Source organism: Eretmochelys imbricata, chromosome 6 (genome assembly GCF_965152235.1).
Source record: "Eretmochelys imbricata isolate rEreImb1 chromosome 6, rEreImb1.hap1, whole genome shotgun sequence".
In the NCBI taxonomy this organism is placed as follows: domain Eukaryota; kingdom Metazoa; phylum Chordata; order Testudines; family Cheloniidae; genus Eretmochelys; species Eretmochelys imbricata.
Genome location: NC_135577.1, coordinates 125,304,873 through 125,324,601, shown reverse-complemented (window position 1 = coordinate 125,324,601; position 19,729 = coordinate 125,304,873). Strand labels below are relative to the sequence as shown.

Genomic DNA, 19,729 nt, shown 5'->3' with positions numbered 1-19,729 from the left:
CAGATTCACCTAAAGTGGAACACCCACAGGGACACTCCTTGAAGAAGAATCTAAGGTTTCATACGTGTTGTTTTGGAGATCAGCCCTGTCATTTTATCAAGGGCTACTGGTCTCTGCCCCTTTGTTTTACATTACTTGCTCTTGAACTTTTAATATGTAGGAGCAGAAAAGCACTAGAAGAGAATCAGGCTATGTCTACACTGCAAATTACTTCGCTATAATTTATGTCGCTGAGGGGTGTGAATAATCCACATCCCTGAGTGATGTAAATTATACCAACCTAAGTGCCAGTGTGGACAGTGCTATATTGGCAGGAGAACTTCTCTCGCTGACATAGCTACCGTCTCTCACGGAGGCAGGAGTTAAGTAGACAGTAGAGCTCTCTCCCATCAGCTTAGAGCACCTTCACCAGAAGTGCTATAGCAACGTAGCTGCATTGGTGCAGAAGCGCTGCTGTAATGTAGACAGTCTCAGACCAGCACATTGCTGCTGTAAGACGACAACTTTTCTTTTACAGTTGTTGAAATAAAAAGGTTACTTGGTTTATGTGACTAGTACAGCAAGAAATCTAATCTATCCTAAGAAAAAACCACAGAGTTGAATGACAATTTAAGTTAGATGAACACTTAGATAACATACTGGTCCACTTACGAACTACAGCAATCAAGTTATTGATGTATCAGCACTGGACCTAGATTTTATTGAAGAATGTATAAATGAAGGTTTACAGAGTAGCTTTCATTTATGAAGTCAGGTAAAAACGTATAACCCAATGCTGCAATTACTTTCACACGCAATATTCTTGTTAGTAGTTCCACTGACTTTAGTGAAAACATTAGTGGAACTACTCATATGATTCACGTTACTCACATGTGCTAAATTGTATGCAGAATCATGTCCATAACATGAACCATCATCAGAAGTTTTTAAGAACTGGTTAAACACACACCTGACAGGGATGATCTCTGAGTATATTTAATCCTGCCACAGTGCAGGGGGCTGGACTCCTCTTGAGGTCCCTTCCAGCCTTATCTGTCTAGGATTTATGATTCTATTAAATGAAATTATTAAATCTTTACCATCAATGTACCTGACAAATACATAAATATAGTTTAGCACCTCAACATGAAGACTCCACAACAATTTCTTCTGTTGTCTAGCAAAAAAACCCCAAACAAACATTTCCTGGGCATGAGTTCTCCAAGTCCCAAGCATGGCTCTTCCCTACTCCCAACAGCCCTCTAGCACGGTGGTAACCTGGCCTCTGGAGAACAAGTGACTTCCTGTGCACTCCCAGGCCCCATCAGCTCAAACTTGATTAAAAAATTATGTCTGGGCATCGCTAGCTCGACTATTAGACTGGCTAGGAAAACAAATTTGAAGGCTTCTATTATTACATTTTTATTACCAAACTAGCTCTTTAAACTAAATGAAAAACATTTAATAAGCAAACCAATCTTACACGCACCTCCTAAAAAGACTTATCTACTCAGATCTCACTAGGACACATCAGTATTATATTGAGCTGCCACACAAGACAAATTAAAAACTGGACTTTCATTCTTAGAATGGATGAGGCACAACATACTCCGATAATCAAGTACACTTTTTTAAGAGACAAAATGCTGATAACCGTCTTACTGTAGATGATTTTAGGATCAGCCTTCATAGACCAGTGAAGAGTCATGAGCTTGGTTACCATACACCATAGCAAGCATGACTGTCAATGAGTGTATGTATATATATTTTAATGTCTTCACAAATTCATAACATTCACTTATCAGTCTCATCAAAAGATGTTTAAGGTTTAGTGGTCATTACTAAGCTTTGGATATGTGTTTCTCTTTACAGCAGATCTCCGTGCAGAATAAGTCAACCTCCACTCATACTTAAATAATCTTGGCCCTCTACTGTCAGAGTGACAATAGCAAGACTGACTCCTCATACTCCTTCTAAGATCCTTTTAAACTTACCTACTATTCTGCCAGTCAAGGACAAGATGATATTCTCTCTTATTTGAAGCAGGGAACACCTCTCCAAACCTGACCAAGTGAGCCACTGACCACCAGTTCTAGAAATCCTCTGACCTGCCCCCTTATGGCGAAGGATACTGGCCAGGGACTAAAAGAAACTAAAGGCCATGACTGTAGGTACAGTTCTGCAGCAGTGCAGTGCGTCTGGTGAAGACGCTCTATGCCGACAGGCAAGAGCTCTCCCGTCAGCATAAAAAAAACCTACCCCCACAAGCGGCATAAGCTATGTTGGTGGGAGAAGCGCTCCTGCTGGCATAGAGCTCTGAACACTTATGTCAGGATAACGTATGTCGCTCAGGGCGGAGAAATATTCACACCCCTGAGCGACATACGTTTTGCTGACATAAGCTGCAGTGCAGACATAGCCTTAAAATCTTGTGCTTCTCCTAGGCACTGCTCTAACTAGGCACAAAAGTTTAAACTTTAACATGAAAAGAACAATGAACATTTGTGCATCCACACTATCAAAATAAATGGCCCCAGAGAAAAATATGTTTTACACTGAAGGCTGTCATTTATAAGTTACTTGAATAATGTCAGCAGAGTCCTGATATGTCTATCACAGCCTCCTTTTGACTTCAGAGTCGCTATTGCACATATAATAAAGCACTCACATAGCTGTGTTTTTGATGATTCTTCCTTGGTCCATTTTCTGCCCAATACCATGCACAACAAACACAATGTGAGTAGTTTGCGATGGCTTGTCTTCTAATGTAGCTTCTTCTACATAGCCTCTATGAAGCCTTGTCCCACTACTTGAAGCTGTAGAAAAAAACACATTCTCCTGGATCACAATTATATTCCATTAAGTAAGACAATTCCATACACACAGACAGAACAGGCGCCTGCTTCAAACCAGAACATTACAAATTATATTTTGCACATAAAATACATTTACAAAGATCAGCATACACAATGCTGAGATTTTCAAAGCCGCCTAAGAGATCTGGAAAAACAATTTCTTTGACCCTTATCAGCCACCTATGGATTTACATGTAATTTCCAGGGAGGATTTTGCTAATTTTTAGCTGTTTTGGAAAATAACTTTACCGCAGCTGAATAATGCACTATCCATTTTGTTATACAGATAACTTTCTATATGCTTAAGTCATTAATCATTACTTTTTCTCACAGTTCCACAATACTCCTTCAGTGGTCAGTGTATACGTAAAGACTCTTGGCAAGATTATTTCTAAACAATGGGTGAGAAAACATCATCAGCATGACTGATACACAACTCTCGCTTTCATCTATGAATAGAGCTGGACCTAAAAAGCTCAATAGGACCATTTTCATTCAAAATTGAAACACTTGACATGATTTTGCTCATTTTGCTCACATTTTGTTTCAGAGGAAAACATGGAAAAAATTCTCTGAGAATGCTGATATGTCTTGTTTCAACATTTTTGGAATGAAACTTTTCAATTTTTGTTTTGAATTTTTTTTATTTTATTATATAATATAAAATAAAAAATAAATCAAAATAAAATGAGATTAAAACATTTTGATCAATCTGAAACAATTTTTTCCCCAAAAACTTTTTTTCAGAGAGAATTTCAAAATTTTAGGGGTTTGGTCTGCACAGAAATGAAAACACATTTCAAAATCTTGAAATCCTTTGTGAAACAAGTGTTTCCTCCACACAGCTCTATCCAGGAACTCTGCAAGCTCAGTCTATGGTCTGAAAAAATGCCTGAATTATATTGCCAGCTGGATACATCAGGGCTATCTCACCCACAGCTTTTGGAAGACCTATGTCTTGTTTTGGGTATCAGACATTAATAAGCAGAGGCATTAAAGTGGAATGAGTCTGTTTGTATAAAAAGGATTCGTTCCAATACAGTGAGTTATTTTAAGAATACATACTGGTCTCCCTTTTTGCTAGGACTTCTACACAAAATCACATCTGATGTGATAAGCAAGTTTCCTCCCCCAGCCTCTGTTACACCATTTGTACCCATGGTGTCTTTATTCTGTGACAATCTCATAACAGCAACACATGCCCTTGGAATTTCAAAAGCCTCATTTATTGTAAATTTTTCTTTGAAGGGATTTCAGCAGAGATGCTCCATTGCTTGTTTGCAACAGCAAAATTGCTGATTGGTTTTAGCTAACACGACCAAATTATGCTGACCTTGCATGTTATATATGGGTTGCCTGCAAAGAGGTGGACTGACTTTAAATTGGCACAACTGAGCTTTAAAATTCTTAGTGGTGCTAGTGCTGGCTATATTTGACAACTGCTTCTACAGGCTAATATTGATGATTATCTACCATATCTTCCTCAAAATCTTTAAGGATCACCACATTTTAAGCTGACAAGTGACGTGCTGGACTCTATGGTATGGACTCCAGAACACAGACCCGTATAAAAATCCAGCTCATTTTATATCACCTCCCTTTTAAAAATATTTTGGGAGGAAAATATTTTGAGACTATAACCTCCTCTTCTAATTTCATTTGTCAGGGTCTGTGTGTGTGGGTGTGTTTTTTAGCAGGGTATTTTACTATATCCCTGTACGTAGTTTTCTTTTGTTCTACAATGTTGTGTGGTATGGAAACAGGGCAGAAGCTGCTCCTGTCTTCCCTTCACAGGATGCAGGAAGAGGCCAGGGAGATAAGGTTGGAAGAGCACACTCTCTGGGCCTTGCAGAACCTGGAACAGAACCTGTTATCCCTCAGTCTCAACGTTCCTTGGTTGTCTAGCAAATAGCTGTGAAACCAACTGGCCAAACATGTGTCCATCCCCCTCTTGGGGCAGGTCCATATAGAAGAAAGAAGCTTTGTACCGCTACCAGTTACTCCATCAGTTCAAGTGGCAGAGGATTGTGCTGTGAATCTGATTATCCCTGCTGATGGCCACGTTGGGAGTCAATATAGTTCCATATGATAATTTTATTATTTTTTTTTTTTTTAAGATCAGTTAAAAAAAACTTATGAAATTACAGTAAAAAACCTGTATTAGAAGGTCAGACAGACTGCTCAATGAATGGCAGCTATGTTTATCCTCATCGTTCAATGTGAGGCCCTATGTATTATTTACTGCACACCACCCAAAGCCTGCACTTAGTACAGAATTATTTAATTTCCCCAGGAGTTTTTCTATGGTGTTCTCAACATAACATCTTAGTTCTTTACAAACATTAATGAACTATCTTCACAACCGCGGTGAGGGGTGGGGATATTATTATCCCAATGCTACACTTGGGGACTGAGGCACAGAGATTAAGGCCAAAATTGTCAACTAATTTTGGTTGCCCAATCGGAGATGCTTTGGGTCTGATTTTTCAGCGTTCTTAGCATCTTATCGCACTTTATGTGTTCAGAGCAGAGCTCCCACTGTCCCGAGTTGTAGTTAGGGACGCTCACCACTTTTGTAAATCAGACCCCAAATACCCAGAAAATGAGGACACATGGTGGCCACCTGTGCACATTTTAGTTTAGTGACTTGCCCAGCACCATAAAAGAACTCTGTGCAAGTGGCAGGGATAGAATCCAACTATCCAGGGCACCATTCAACAGACAACCTCTCTCTTTGTGCAATCCCCTGCCTCATTCACTACACATCTTTCAACTTCTGCAACAAAATGACCCACGGTACTATGGGCAAAAGCCTCCTTTGCTACATAACCCTTACTCATCACCAGAGCAGGTACATTCTGTGCAGTGAATGAGGCAGGGCTCCAGTGGGAAAAAAAAAAAGTATGTGATCATGTAATTAAAGACCACTGTAATGGCTTCATATTGGGGAGGATCGAATTAAGGTTGCACAGAAAACATTAATTCTGGCACTTCTTAGCTTCGGAATGCTTGACTTTGTAACCTTAATGTACTTTTTAAAGTGATATGAAACTGTATCAGAGCTATTCGGTAATAAGATGCAGTAAACCTGTTTTATTCTTAATTACAAATGTGCATGACAACCTAACAATGCCTTTGAGTTATTTTCCCACAAGAGTGCAATGACAAAAATTAACTATGCATCAAACAAAAATTTCAAACTTGAAATTATGGATGGAACCTGGAATTTTCTTCTCACAGCATTAAGTAACGAACCATTAAAGCAATAATCTTTACAAAATTATTTACAAATGCTGAGAAGTATTACCTTTGGAAAATCCCAACTTTTGCGTAACAGTTCTTGCAATTTTAGATGTTGTTGCATCACTGTAAAGATACACTTCATCTACACTGTGCCAGTCCACATGGTTGCGACTCAACTTGAAACTATGAACAGCTGTAGCAAAAAGGAACAAACCTTTATTTAAAAGTGTTAAAAAAATATGGCTTTAAAAAGCCAGGTAAGAGAGAGATGCACAAAGGTATGACTGTACTCTAGATTTCAATTTAAATTCATTTATAAAGGTAAATATTTCTTCTTACCTTTATATTTTGGATCCATATCAATTGGGTAGTTCCTTTTGGGAATCTTCCCACCCCCCCTTTTTTTTTGGGGGGGGGGGGGGGGAGTAGGGAGGAGAGACTCCCTAATGGAGAATACCCTTAGCTGAAAGGAAAACATGAATGCTCGCTCTCTCTCTCACACACACACAAATTATGCCAAACTGCCCAAGAGCAAAAAGGAAAATTAAGATCCACATCCACAAGGTGAAAGTGTTTGCTGAAAGCCATACCACTGATACACCAGGGGGGCTGTGGTGGATACATCTCCCAAAATAACGCTTAAGTAAGTTGATGCAGTGGTAGGTGTACATTTGTGCCCATAATGTTACACTCATGCCATCTTTTTGTTCTGTTTGTACAGCTCCTAGGCACTGTGGGGTAATACAAACAAATAATAATGGTAATAATGAATATTCTTTCTGGGCTACATTACTAGCAATGAATGTTAACGCATGCAGTCACTTTGCAGACTATACTGTACTAAATTTATGAATGTTTTCTGTATTTTGTGGACCAGTGATTGTAAGCTTCTCTACTGTGTGTGGGGGAGGGTTACCACTGTTCCCCCAAGAACTAAAAAATAGTGGGTGTGGAGTGGTGATTAATTCAGTCCCTGAGATTATAAACAGCTCCAGAGTACCACCAACCCCTGGGTGGTTTGCATATCCTGGGTCAAACTGTTTTTTCCAGAGACTCAAACAAAGAAGAGACTTCAGATATAAAAAGCTGAGCTTGAACAGACACGGGATCTCCTTTTTGCAGACAGGATTTTGGGTCTTAGGGAGACCCCCAACCCTTGCTGAAAAGGTGGAAAGACTTAGGCTTACAAGGGCCCAATGAGATAGGTGGATCCTGGTATGTTTTCTAAGCGTACAGAAAGCAATAAACATTCCTATATGCTTTCTCTGTAATGCTTTTAACCTAGAGTAAATTTATTTTTGCTTTGTGAAAGCTGGTTGGTAATTAGCATACACCATTGCTGCCCTTGGAGAAAGGTTAACCATAGCTGCTGGACCTGGGTCAGATCTGCTGGCGAAATCACAGTGAGATGCAGAGGGACTGCACCCTGAGTCTGGAGGGGAAGAGAGACATGGGTCTCCGTCTGAGAGAGGCAACGGCCAGGAAGCCCAAAACCTTGATGAAGACTGAGGGGTTGAGATGGTGGTGATGGGGATCAAAGATGCAGTTAACCCTGAAATCGGTACATATATAGTAGCAGTTATGACAGTGGGGAATTGCCAGTGAAGTGCCAACAGCAGCGAAAGCAAGTACTATATAAGGGAAAAAACACAGAGAAAAGTCTCAGTCTTTTCAAGACAGGAACAGCGAAAAGAGAGATGGTAAAATGAGTTATGAACAGCTGAAAAAAAGTCATCTAATTGAGACATGCAGAGAAAGGCAACTCATTTCTGAAGAAAGGACAAAGGCATAACTAGTCAACTTCCTATACTCTGGAGGATCAGAAAAAAGAATGATTGTCTAGGACAGTGGTGAGCAACCTGCGGTCCGCATGCGGCCCAGAGTAATCTATCTGCGTGCCGTGAGACATTTTGCTGATGTTGACCGTCTGCAGACACAGCCCCCCGCAGCTCCCAGTGGCTGCAGTTCGCCGTTCCTGGCTAATAGGAGCGGGAAGCAGCAGCCAGCACATCCCTGTGGCCTGCTGCTTCCTGCAGCTCCCATTGGCCGGGAACAGTGAACCGCAGCCACTGGGAGCTGCGGGGGGTTGGGGGGGGACTATGCCTGCGGACGGTCAGTGTCAGCCAAATATCTTGTGGCCTGCAATCAGATTACCCTGATGGGCTGCATGCAACCCACAGGTTGCCCACCACTGGTCTAGGATCACAGGGACATCCAGCCCGCTGTCAGAGAGTCCAGCAGGTGGGGAAAATCTTGGAGACACTAGAGAGGATCAGGGAAGAGGCTGACAGAGACAGCAGGCACGTTCCATCCAGAGCGAATGCACTACTGCAGCAGAGATACTGGACAGATCTCCAATTAGAGCAAGAGAAGCTGGATGGGGACACAGTGTGTCTGGAAACCCAGCTGCTTGCTGGCAGGAAAAGAGAGAGAGAGAGAGAGAGAGAGCACACGCACAGTCTGGGAGAACCAGCATCAGCACAAGAGGGAGAGAAGGACAAGGAATGTCAACATGAGCTTGAAATGGAGAGACTATGCCAATAAAACACCGATCCAGTAGGTGGAACCAGACCCCACATACGCAGTGGATGGCACAGACTCCAAATTATTTCCTCGCTTTAAAGGAGAGGGTGATATGAATGGGATATGAATTGAACAAGGTGGGGCACAAGGATATGGTATGGTGTCTGGCTCCACTACTGTCAGGGAAGGTCTTAGGCACTTTCACCCATATGGACAGAGGGTGATAGAGATAATGGGGTCTATAAAAGAGAGTTTTCTTGCAAAAGTTTAAAGTGACCCTTCTCCCACAAGGGTACAGAAGTTCAGAAAACAGGGGATACGAAGTAGAAGGAGGTTTCAACCTGGATTAGGGGTTACATCAGAAAATGGAGAACTGGTTGTGAAGTTACAACATGCAAGTGATTGATTTCCTTGGCTACACCAGGGATTTAGACTACTGAGTAGGTACATGGAAGGGTGAAATCAGAGTTAATTCCAGCCTAGACAAGGCCTAGGTCTTACGGTCCTATGCAAGGAAGCTACATTTTCTGGAGAGGCAAGAGCAACGGCCCTAAGCCAAACAATACGATTTAGCAATGTTACCAGCCCACAACAAAGAGTGTGGCCTGAACTCAAGTAAAGCAGGTTTTTTATGACAGGTGAAGAGGTGTGCTCTGTTTCCTATTTGAGGCCACTGAAGAGGATTTCTTTCTGCTCTCATGAATTCATTCAGGGAAAGGTTGAACTATTATGCCTTGAACAGTTACACTTCACGTTTAAGTCAATTACGTTACAAAACAGCTACACAGAAATGAGCATTCATGCCTGCTCCTGCTGCATGACTTTTGGTCTCATTGTCAGGGTATGTGGAGCTAATGCCATCTGATGATAAATTAAGTCAGCACAAAGGGCAACAATGAATTAAGAGAGGATGAAAACATACCCATGATACAAAACTGCTTCACGGACAAATAAGTGAAACTACATAGTTGCTCTGAATTGGCAGCTCCAAAGCACAGAAGAATAAGTTTTAATCTGACACTAGACAAACAGAAGCAGAAAGATTTTTAAGTGGCAGAAAAAACAAAGAGAAGGTATGTGGATTTAGGGTGACCTTTGGCACATATAAAAGGCCACTTTATATAATCATTCAGTGGATTATTGAATGACACTTCCATTTAAAGTTAGCCATTGTAATCTTAGGACTCCATGCTCACTTTATTTCTAAGAGCAGAGATGAGACCGTGTCCAAGGATCTCTGCTTGGAGATGAGAAGGGAAAGGAGGGCTCTATGCCATACTTCTCCTTCATGACATCACAGAATTCCCTGTGCTTGGGATGTGACTCTGAGTTGGAACGAGGCTAGGAAGACTAGGAACAGAGGCAGACAACTTTCCTAGGTATCTCTGTGGAATTCTTCCCTCCCCAAAATCCACGATCACAGAAGTGTATATTTATTGCATACCAAGTCTGCAAGAACTGATGCTGCTTCCAGGTTCATGTTGTGGAACATCACACTGAAGTGAGTCCCTGGGGAAGCTGGGGATCAACTTGGAAACGTGGTCCCCGCAAATGCCATTATGTTCAGGCACTGTAGCAAGCTGGGATCTGGGTTAGGCAGCAGTGCAGTGGTAAGGGGAAGTTCCTTGGTTGGGGGAAGTTCCTTGCTTTTGGACAAATGTTGGCTTGGGCTAGCAGAATCCTTGACCTCTTCCTGGGACCAAACCCTGCCCTCCTAATGGCAGGATTCCACAGAAACTCCACAAGGTTCTACTAACCCACTTGGGTTATGGAGAATGGGGACCCCAACATTTGCTGCTACATTATTCTCCAAAAAAGTATAAACTGAATGGTACTTTGTTTGCTTCCCAGCTGTCAAAGAGCAACTAAGAGCCACAAGTTTTGTAAAAAGCAAGCAAAAAGTGCAACAATATTTCTCTGCATATTTAGCACTGGATATAAGAAACTAATGTTAAAGATTGGGGCCTATTTTCATCATGAGCAGCATGCAGAACTACCACTGACATTCACTAGAACTGTATGAGTCCACCATGTTAGAACACAGTATATTTCCTTATATCTGTTGAGTTCAAAAGTTAAATACCTTTTAAAATAAATATTTGAAAAGCATCTGCTCATTTTGCACTTGCTAACCAGGACCAAAGTGTAAAATGTATTGCTTTTTATTTCTGCTGTAAAAATCTACAAAAATCAATCCAGATAACTACAATCCCTGAAGTGCTGTAGCAATTAATGTAACAATTGTGCAAAAAGGAAACCCTCTTTGGTCAGATCTAGTATCCAAAGGAGGGGAACCCTTTAACAAATTTACTTTTAAACTTTATGTCTGCATGTTCACACATTATATATTTATTTTTAAAAATGTTTCATGTTGGAACTTTTGTGGATAATAGTAACACAGGCTTCATTATCAACCACGTGCAACAAGGTGAAGGAGATGCAGATGCGTTATGAAATCTAGAACCAAATTCTCCTCTTCAATACATGCATGATTTCCTAGTGACATCAGCAGGAATGCCACAGCATAACCAGGAGTAAAATTTGGCCATTTGTCTAGACAATTCTGAAGTCCTGATACATAAAGTTGAGGCTAAAATCTCTGCTGATCTAAAATGGAGTTTTATTTTTAAAGAAACAGAAGTGTTGCTATTCAACCTAAAAAAGACTATTGTTCTTAAGTAAATAGGGCTGTTCTACATTGTTCTCTTTATTCACATTATAGCTCAATTTATTCCTCGGCATATCAATTTGTCAGTGTCACAACATACCACCTTAACATCCACTTTTAATTCAAATGCATTAAAGATCACAATTGCACATGTTTGGGTAAACCAAGTGTTACTATTAGAGTTATATTTCTTGTATGCAAGTAAAAATGCAGAACAGTACAATTATTAAATGATTACAGACCCAATCCCACAAAGATTTACTCATGTGCTTTACCTTACATACTGCAAGTAATCCCAAAAAGACTTTTTGAAGTCAGAAAGGCCAACATTTATGTTCCTCAGTTTCCCAATTTTTAACATGGGAATCCTTGTTTATATTTGTAAAGAGCTTTGAGTCCCACTAACGAAAAGTGGTACACGAGAGCTAAATATTAACAGCTTGTATTCAGAGATTTGCATTTTGGGCTCAATTAAGGAAAATGCAATTAAAGAAGTCAGAAGGGCAATATTTTTGTGTGCCAAATGATACAGTCTTTTGGGTCAGACATACTTAAACACATCTATATCCAGGGTCACCCAGATCTAGGAGAATACAGGGACAATTCACAATAACTTCACAGCTACCATCTAAATTTAAACTGTAGGTCTAGGGTTGGATTTTCAAAAACTCACTCAGTGTAGGGCTAACTCTGCTCCCCGTGAAGTCAACAGGATTTTACCATTGCCTTCAAAAGGAGCAGAATTAAGCCAATGCTGAATGGGACTTTTGAAAACCTACCCCTAATCACTAATGGTTCTTAAGGATCGATCCTGTTTATGAAGTGCACTGATTTACATCATGTGAATTCAATTACTTAAATTACAAGTTTCTTTTTCTGACAAATAATGTCCTGATCCCAGGTGCAACAACCTCCCCTTTCTCTTTCAATTCCCTGAAGCCTCATTTCAGATCAGCACTGACTCCCATTGCAAAATATTAATTTAATAAAGAAAAGGAAAATACACATACAGTGCAACTAAGTGAAAAAACACACACACAAATCTACATTTTAAAATGTCAAAAACAATTTTTAAAAATGAGAAAATACGATGCATGTTACACAAAAAAGTGATGACACAAAAAAAACCCTCATAATTCTATCTAGTGTCAACCTTTCTTTCCTTTAGCTCCTATTTCTTCTGACATAATTTATCTCTAGGTCACATCTACTTGTGATTGTAAGCTCTTTGGTGTAGGGACCCTGTCTCATTGACTGAAAAGCTCAGAACATACTAACAGCGCTGCAAAAAAAAAAATGCTTACATTTTTCATGATTGTCACAAACACCATAACTAAGTGCTAGCACAATTATATTGTTAGTTTCTACTTTTCTCTAAGAGTCACAATGCTTCTACTTTTCCTCTAAGATTCAAAATGCTTTTTCCTCCCCTTCTGAGGGAAGATGACATAAATATGGCGCAAGAAATGGAAGCACAGAGATCTAACACATTTCACTGAAATATACAAGCTACAATTTAAAGCTTCCTAAGCCAGGAGGAAACGACAAGAAAGAAATCTACAATTACTGTACCTTGGGAACGCTTTCGTTTAAGACATGCAGCATCTGTACTCTCCTTATATCCTCTCCATTTGAACAGAGAAGGGAGGGAGAAGGGAGGGAGGTGGTAGACAACTAAAAGTAAAAACACTGAGCTTCAAAGTAAAATTTTAAAAAGGGGCATCATTTTTCTTTTCATTAGTATTATCACTGAAATGAATGGTCAGGTTTGGCAAATATTACTCAAAAATACTGCAAGCACATAATTTCTTTTTTTAAATGGATTTTGTAGCAAAAGTGTCAATTCATGTTAGCCAAATGTTATTTCTTCAGTTCTCATAAAACAAACATTTATATCATCCTGGCTATGGCACATTTAACACCATCAGTAAAAGACAAACCATGCCACAACGTGATTATCAACCTCACTCAGTGCCTTTGCATTGGCACGTACAGAAACAAAATGTAGTATATTCGTGCAATGGGTAGTATGCAGGAATCTTAAAGGTAATCTGTAAACAATAAAAAAGTTAGTAACTTTAAGGTCAGCTACTGGATGCCTCTCTCAATAGTATGAGGACACGGTCATCAGAAGGAAGTTAGGCTAAAATATCCTACTGTTTCCCTGTTTCGCAGGTCTGTAAACAGCTGCCTCTCACACAGTCAGACAGCACAGCATACACTCTGCTTGAGATATCCCTTCCATTCCTGAACAGCACTGGAGTTTTCCCATGGTGGTAAGGCAAGTACGTCATTTTTGTAAGGTTTTCAATAGTCTCGTTTCATTCCTTCCAGGATATAAAGCAAGACTATTGAAAAGAAAGCCCTGGGACTACTCTTCAACATTTGATGGACTTACCTTACCCTCATAGGGAGGCACCAGTGCAGTTCAGTTATGGAAGGGACACCGTGAGAGGAATGAGAGTTGCAGTATCCACCAGGCAGGAAGTTAGGTGATCTGGAAGAAACTGCTCTCACACACCTGTGAAACAGGAAAACAATAGGTACCTTAAAAGTCAGTTTTGATTAACTGCTATTGTATTTATTTGGGGCTTCCAGTAGCTAGTCTGAAAGTGAGGCTCTCCCCAAAAAAGTGACTGTGTAAAAATGGCGGCATCTTACTAAGTAAAACTGTTCTGTGTGTATTCATTCAGTCATATCTTCTTTCTTTAGTGACTAAGGGCCTGCCTACATGGTATCTCAGTCCACACTAGCTCAGGCGTAAATTCTAGTGCACACTAGCGTGTTGCACACTAACTAGTCCGTCTGGACCCTGCTTGCACACACTAAAAGTTCCCTATTGCATGTTAACATAGTACTGCTTGAAACAGGACTATATTAATTTGCACTAAGGAACTTTTGGTGAGTGCCAGAGGGCTCCACATGGGCCAGTAAATGTGCTAGATGCTGGTGTGCACTAGAATTGACACCCCAGTTAGTGGGGACAAGCCTTAAGGAAGCTTTCCCTTTTATTACAAAATTCTTTTAGCTCCAGAAAGCCAATATGGCGAAGAATATGTGATTAAATTCTGAGAGAATGAAATGGATTCTCTATTCTGGTTCCTGTATCAACAAAATCACTAAGTTCCAATTGCAGGGACAGGTAAAACTTCCACAACCCTACTGAAAACAATGGGCTGGATTCCTCCTTTCACGTAGATCAGTATAAACTGGGAGGAGGTCCACTATGTGAAGAGAGTTACAGAGGTATAAAGCTGATGTATGAGAGCAGAGAATCAAACTCATAAGGGCTGCACTTGTGTAACTGAGGAGAGAATTTAGTCTGCAGTTTGTCGCTGCCTGGTGATTATACACTAGGCAGGAAATACCTGGGTTTTTCTTTCCCAGGTTGAATTTGCCAAGCTGGCAATTAAACAAAAAATCCTCCTTTAAAAAAAAAAAATTAGGGATGTCAAGCAATTAAAAAAGTTAATCGTGATTAATCACACTGTTAAACAACAACAGAATACCATTATTTAAATATTTTTGGATGTTCTCTACATTTTCAAATATAATTGATTTCAGTTACAACACAGAATACAAAGTGTAGATACAGTGCTCAGTTTATATTTTTTATTACAAATATTTGCACTATAAAAAGCAAAAGAAATGGTATTTTTCAATTCTCCCATTGCAAGTACTGTAGTGCAATCTCTATCATGAAAGTTGAATTTACAAATGTAGAATTATGTAAAAAAAAAAACCTGCATTCAAAAATAAAACAATGTAAAACTTTAGAGCCTGCAAATCCACTCAGTCTTACTTCTTGTTCAGCCAAGTTTGTTTACATTTGCAGGAGATAATGCTGTCTGCTTCTTGTTTACAGGTTTCAGAGTAACAGCCATGTTAGTCTGTATTCGCAAAAAGAAAAGGAGTACTTGTGGCACCTTAGAGACTAACCAATTTATTTGAGCTGTAGCTCACGAAAGCTTATGCTCAAATAAATTGGTTAGTCTCTAAGGTGCCACAAGTATTCCTTTTCTTTTTGCGAATACAGACTAACACGGCTGTTACTCTGAAACCTGTCCTTATGCAAGGCACTGCATTTAGCAGTATGGAGTGGAAATCTATCAACTGCATCCGATGAAGTGAGCTGTAGCTCACGAAAGCTTATGCTCAAATAAATTGGTTAGTCTCTAAGGTGCCACAAGTACTCCTTTTCTTTCTTGTTTACAGTGTCACTTGAAAGTTAGAATAGGTGTTCTCATGGCACTGTTGTAGCTGGCATCACAAGATATTTACATGCCAAATGCCCTAAAGAGTCACATGTTCCTTCATGCTTCAACCACCATTCCAGAGGACATGTCTGTGCTGATTAAGGGTTCTGCTCAATAACGATCCAAAGCAGTGCGGACCGATGCATGCTCATTTTCATCATCTGAGTCAGATGCCACCAGGAGAAGGCTGATTTTTTTTTTTGGTGGTTCGGGTTCTGTAGTTTCTGCATTGGACCATTTCTCTTTTAAGACTTCTGAAAGCATGCTCCACACCAAGTCCCTCTCAGATTTTGGAAGGCACTTCAGATTCTTAAACTTTGGGTTGAGTGCTGTAACTATCTTTAGAAATCTCACATTGATACCCTTCTTTGCATTTTGTCAAATCTGCAGTGAAAGTGTTCTTAAAAGAAATAACATGTGCTGGGTCATTATCTGAGCCTGCTATAACATGAAATATATGGCAGAATGCAGACAAAACAGAGCAGGGGACATTGAATTCTTTGGGGGAGAACTGTGTCACAAATTTAATTAATGCATTTTTTTTAAACGAGCGTCATCAGCACAGAAGCATGTCCTCTGGAAAGGTGACCAAAGCAAGAAGGGGCATATAAATGTTTAGCATATCTGGCACATAAATACCTTGCAATGCTGGCTACAAAAGTGCCATGTGAACGCCTGTTCTCACTTTCACGGGACATTGTAAATAATTAAGCAGGCAGCATTATGTCCTGTAAACGTAAAGAAACTTGTTTGTCTTCACGATTGGTTGAAGAAGTAGGACTGAATGGACTTGTAGGCTCTCAAGTTTACCTTGTTTTGTTTTTGAGTGCAGTTATGTAACAAAAAACACAACAAAAAAAATCTACATTGTAAGTTGTACTTTCACAATAAAGAGATTGCGCGACAGTACAGGAACTCCTCACTTAAAGTTGTCCCGGTTAACGTTGTTTTGTTGCTGATCAATTAGGGAACATGCTCATTTAAAGTTGCACAATGCTCCCTTATAACATTGTTTGGCAGCCGCCTGCTTGGTCCACTGCTTGCAGGGAGAGCAGCTGGTGGAGCTGGTCGGGGCTTGGAACCAGGGTGGACCAGCAGCCCCCCATCCGCTCCCCGTGCGGCAGCTGCCCAGCAGGCTATCAATTGCTGGCAGTTCAGCTGTCCCTCCCTCACTGCCGTGTGCTGCTCCTGCCCTCTGCCTTGGAGCTGCTTCCGGGAGCCTCCGGCTTGCTTAGAGTGATTTTCTGCAGCTTTGATACAATAGAAAGGTACTAAATTTGTACACTCTGCTTATTTTCAAGTTCAACTTCCAGCCTTACTCCCTTCTAATTAAATGTGAATACACATGAAAAACCATCCATCCAAAGATCACAGACAGTGTCACAAATGCAGTTAATATTAAACGGTTAAGTGAAATGCTTTAGAACAGTGGTGTTCAACCTTGTGGCCCAGGAGGGTGAAGAATTTTTTTATTTAATTAGAAACTGAAAATGTGTTCTCTGAACCATGCCCTGCATTTTGAAATATGTTTGAATTACCTCTATCTCTACAGCGAGCAAGCTAGGAGGGCCACCCTATCAACTGCCTCCCTTCACTTTACCTGCTGCCCCAAGAGTAGCTCTAGTCTGAGCCAGGAACACACGAGGCAGCTGCAATCCCTTCCCTGTTTGCCACACCCCCACAGGTCAGCTCCTCAAATGCAGGGGAGGAAAGAGAAAGTAGCTTTAACTTGTGCCAACTGGCTATTGTTTCCAAGGGACCATCTGCCAGCTGAACCCAGCTGGAGCACGCCATTGTACAGCCACTCTTCCCATTCCTCCCCTCCAACCAATACGCCCCATGTCAACCCTTGATATGCCCTGTACACCAGGAAAAGGACCTAGGGGTTACAGTGGACGAGAAGCTGGATATGAGTCAGCAGTGTGCCCTTGTTGCCAAGAAGGCCAATGGCATTTTGGGTGTATAAGTAGGGGCATAGCGAGCAGATCGAGGGACGTGATCGTTCCCCTCTATTCGACATTGGTGAGGCCTCATCTGGAGTACTGTGTCCGGTTTGGGCCCCGCACTACAAGAAGGATGTGGATAAATTGGAGAGAGTCCAGCGAAGGGCAACAAAAATGATTAGGGGTCTGGAACACATGACTTATGAGGAGAGGCTGAGGGAACTGGGATCGTTTAGTCTGCAGAAGAGAAGAATGAGAGGGGATTTGATAGCTGCTTTCAACTACCTGAGAGGTGGTTCCAGAAAGGATGGTTCTAGACTATTCTCAGTGGTAGAAGAGGACAGGACAAGGAGTAATGGTCTCAAGTTGCAGTGGGGGAGGTTTACGTTGGATATTAGGAAAAACTTCTTCACTAGGAGGGTGGTGAAACACTGGAATGCATTACCTAGGGAGGTGGTAGAATCTCCTTCCTTAGAAGTTTTTAAGGTCAGGCTTGACAAAGCCCTGGCTGGGATGATTTAATTGGGGATTAGTCCTGCTTTGAGCAGGGGGTTGGACTAGATGACCTCCTGAGGTCCCTTCCAATCCTGATATTCTATGATTCTAATTGCAGGCTACCAACTCTATGCCTCGTAGGGATTCCCCCATGCCAGGGGAATCTCTACAAAGGGAATTGTGAATGGTTTTATCTACCTTTGTGCCACCTGAAGCCAAAGAACAGAATAAAGAATCTGTGCCAAATACTAACTGTGACCCCTTGACTTGAAATATATTCAGCCCTCAGGTCAGACACCACTGCTCTTAAAAAAAACCCAAAAACATGTTTTTTCTGTTTAAGATCTTATCTTAGCAACACATTTAGCTTTAAGACAATAGATTTACTTTTAAAACCTGCCATGACCTGAGTTCAGGTTTCTGTTTCTCCTACAACAGCTGCAGACATTCCACGTAGACCACTAAAGAATATAGCTCTCTGCACTTGTTTTAGGTAAACTACTGGATAAAAAAACCTAAACTTTAACTCTAGCTCTGGCTAGTATGTAAAGGAAAAAGTGATTTCTGAATTCTTTGTGTAAAAGTGTATTTTAAGTCCACCCTGCGATTTAAGTTGATGATTTAAGATCTTGTAAAGTGTTTTGTACTCACTTCAAAAGCATTTTTTCAGTTGAAGTACTGCTACATAGAATAGCAAATGTGAAATTCTGACACTATTTTAAAATTTTTCATTTCAGCCTTCTTCAAGAATTTCGGTAAGTCTATAAATAAAGCTACTGGGTACATGCAGTACAAGAAAAGCCAGTGTGGGACCTTTAAGAAAGCCAATATTTCTAGAAAAATAATCTGAGATATAAACACAAATTCTAGCCATGATTAAAGAGACACTGAAGGTTTTATTTTAAAAAAAACTAAAAAAAGTGATGGATCACAAATGCTTGGAAGCTTGAAACTGAGAACTACATCCTTAATCAATAGTGATTTCACCTTCCATCCTATGTTCAGACTAATTTATAATTGCTGGGTTCATGAATGCTGGGTCAGAGACAATCAATTTTTAGAACAAGAATGAACAAATCTGATATGGAAAAAAACTACAGAGTTGGATGAACTATACAAAAAAAGTATTTAAAAAGTTAATTTGGGGGCCTTAATATGACACCTAACATTGGTATTTAAAGAGACAAACATCAAGCAAGCAATTGCCATATTTCTGGTCGGTGTTTACCATAACAGAACTAACGCACAGTGTTTGAGGTTTTCAGCAGTCATCAGGGGTGTGACAGTCACGTTTAAGGAAGGCCACATGGCCAAATGTCAATCTCTACTCCAAATAAAGCAACTATGAAATAATGCATTTATTATAATTGTGTGTTAAAATTTGATAATTTGATATACAATTATTTAAGTACAGGCAGAATTTTTTTTTCCCCCTGAAACTGCTGATTTATTTTTGTGACTTGCATTACCCTAAACACTGCCTGTGGAAAAGTTCTCCACATTGAAGCAATCAGACAAATGCAGCCCAACATCCTATCCTCCTCTTCTTCAAGTGTGGCCCTGTCTATAGCTGAAATTATTGTTACTCTGCTTTACAACACCTGTGTCTCTGCACCCTTTCCTACAGAAAAAAACCTCTGGGACAGGTGTCTACTGGTTTTATTCAAGTCAGAACACACAAACTAGTAGATGAGGAAAAATCTGTCTGAAACTTGGCCTGCACCAGAACAGATTCTAGGGTGAAGAGACAAAGGTGACAGGAAAAGG

General features: G+C 40.4%; 1 protein-coding gene across 3 annotated transcripts in view; it reads right to left on the bottom strand.

Moving 5' to 3' along the window:
• The window catches only part of DDHD1 (DDHD domain containing 1), a 121,491-nt gene that overhangs the window by 70,957 nt on the left and 30,805 nt on the right, over positions 1–19,729 (bottom strand). For 2 of the 3 annotated variants that reach the window (XM_077819613.1, XM_077819611.1), the window contains exons 3-5: positions 12,841–12,942; positions 6,142–6,270; positions 2,648–2,795 (exon numbers count right to left, since the gene is read on the bottom strand). In XM_077819613.1, the coding sequence (XP_077675739.1) occupies positions 2,648–2,795; positions 6,142–6,270; positions 12,841–12,942 (379 nt within the window). The remainder of the gene's footprint in view (positions 1–2,647; positions 2,796–6,141; positions 6,271–12,840; positions 12,943–19,729) is intronic. The other variant, XM_077819612.1, reaches the window with a different exon arrangement.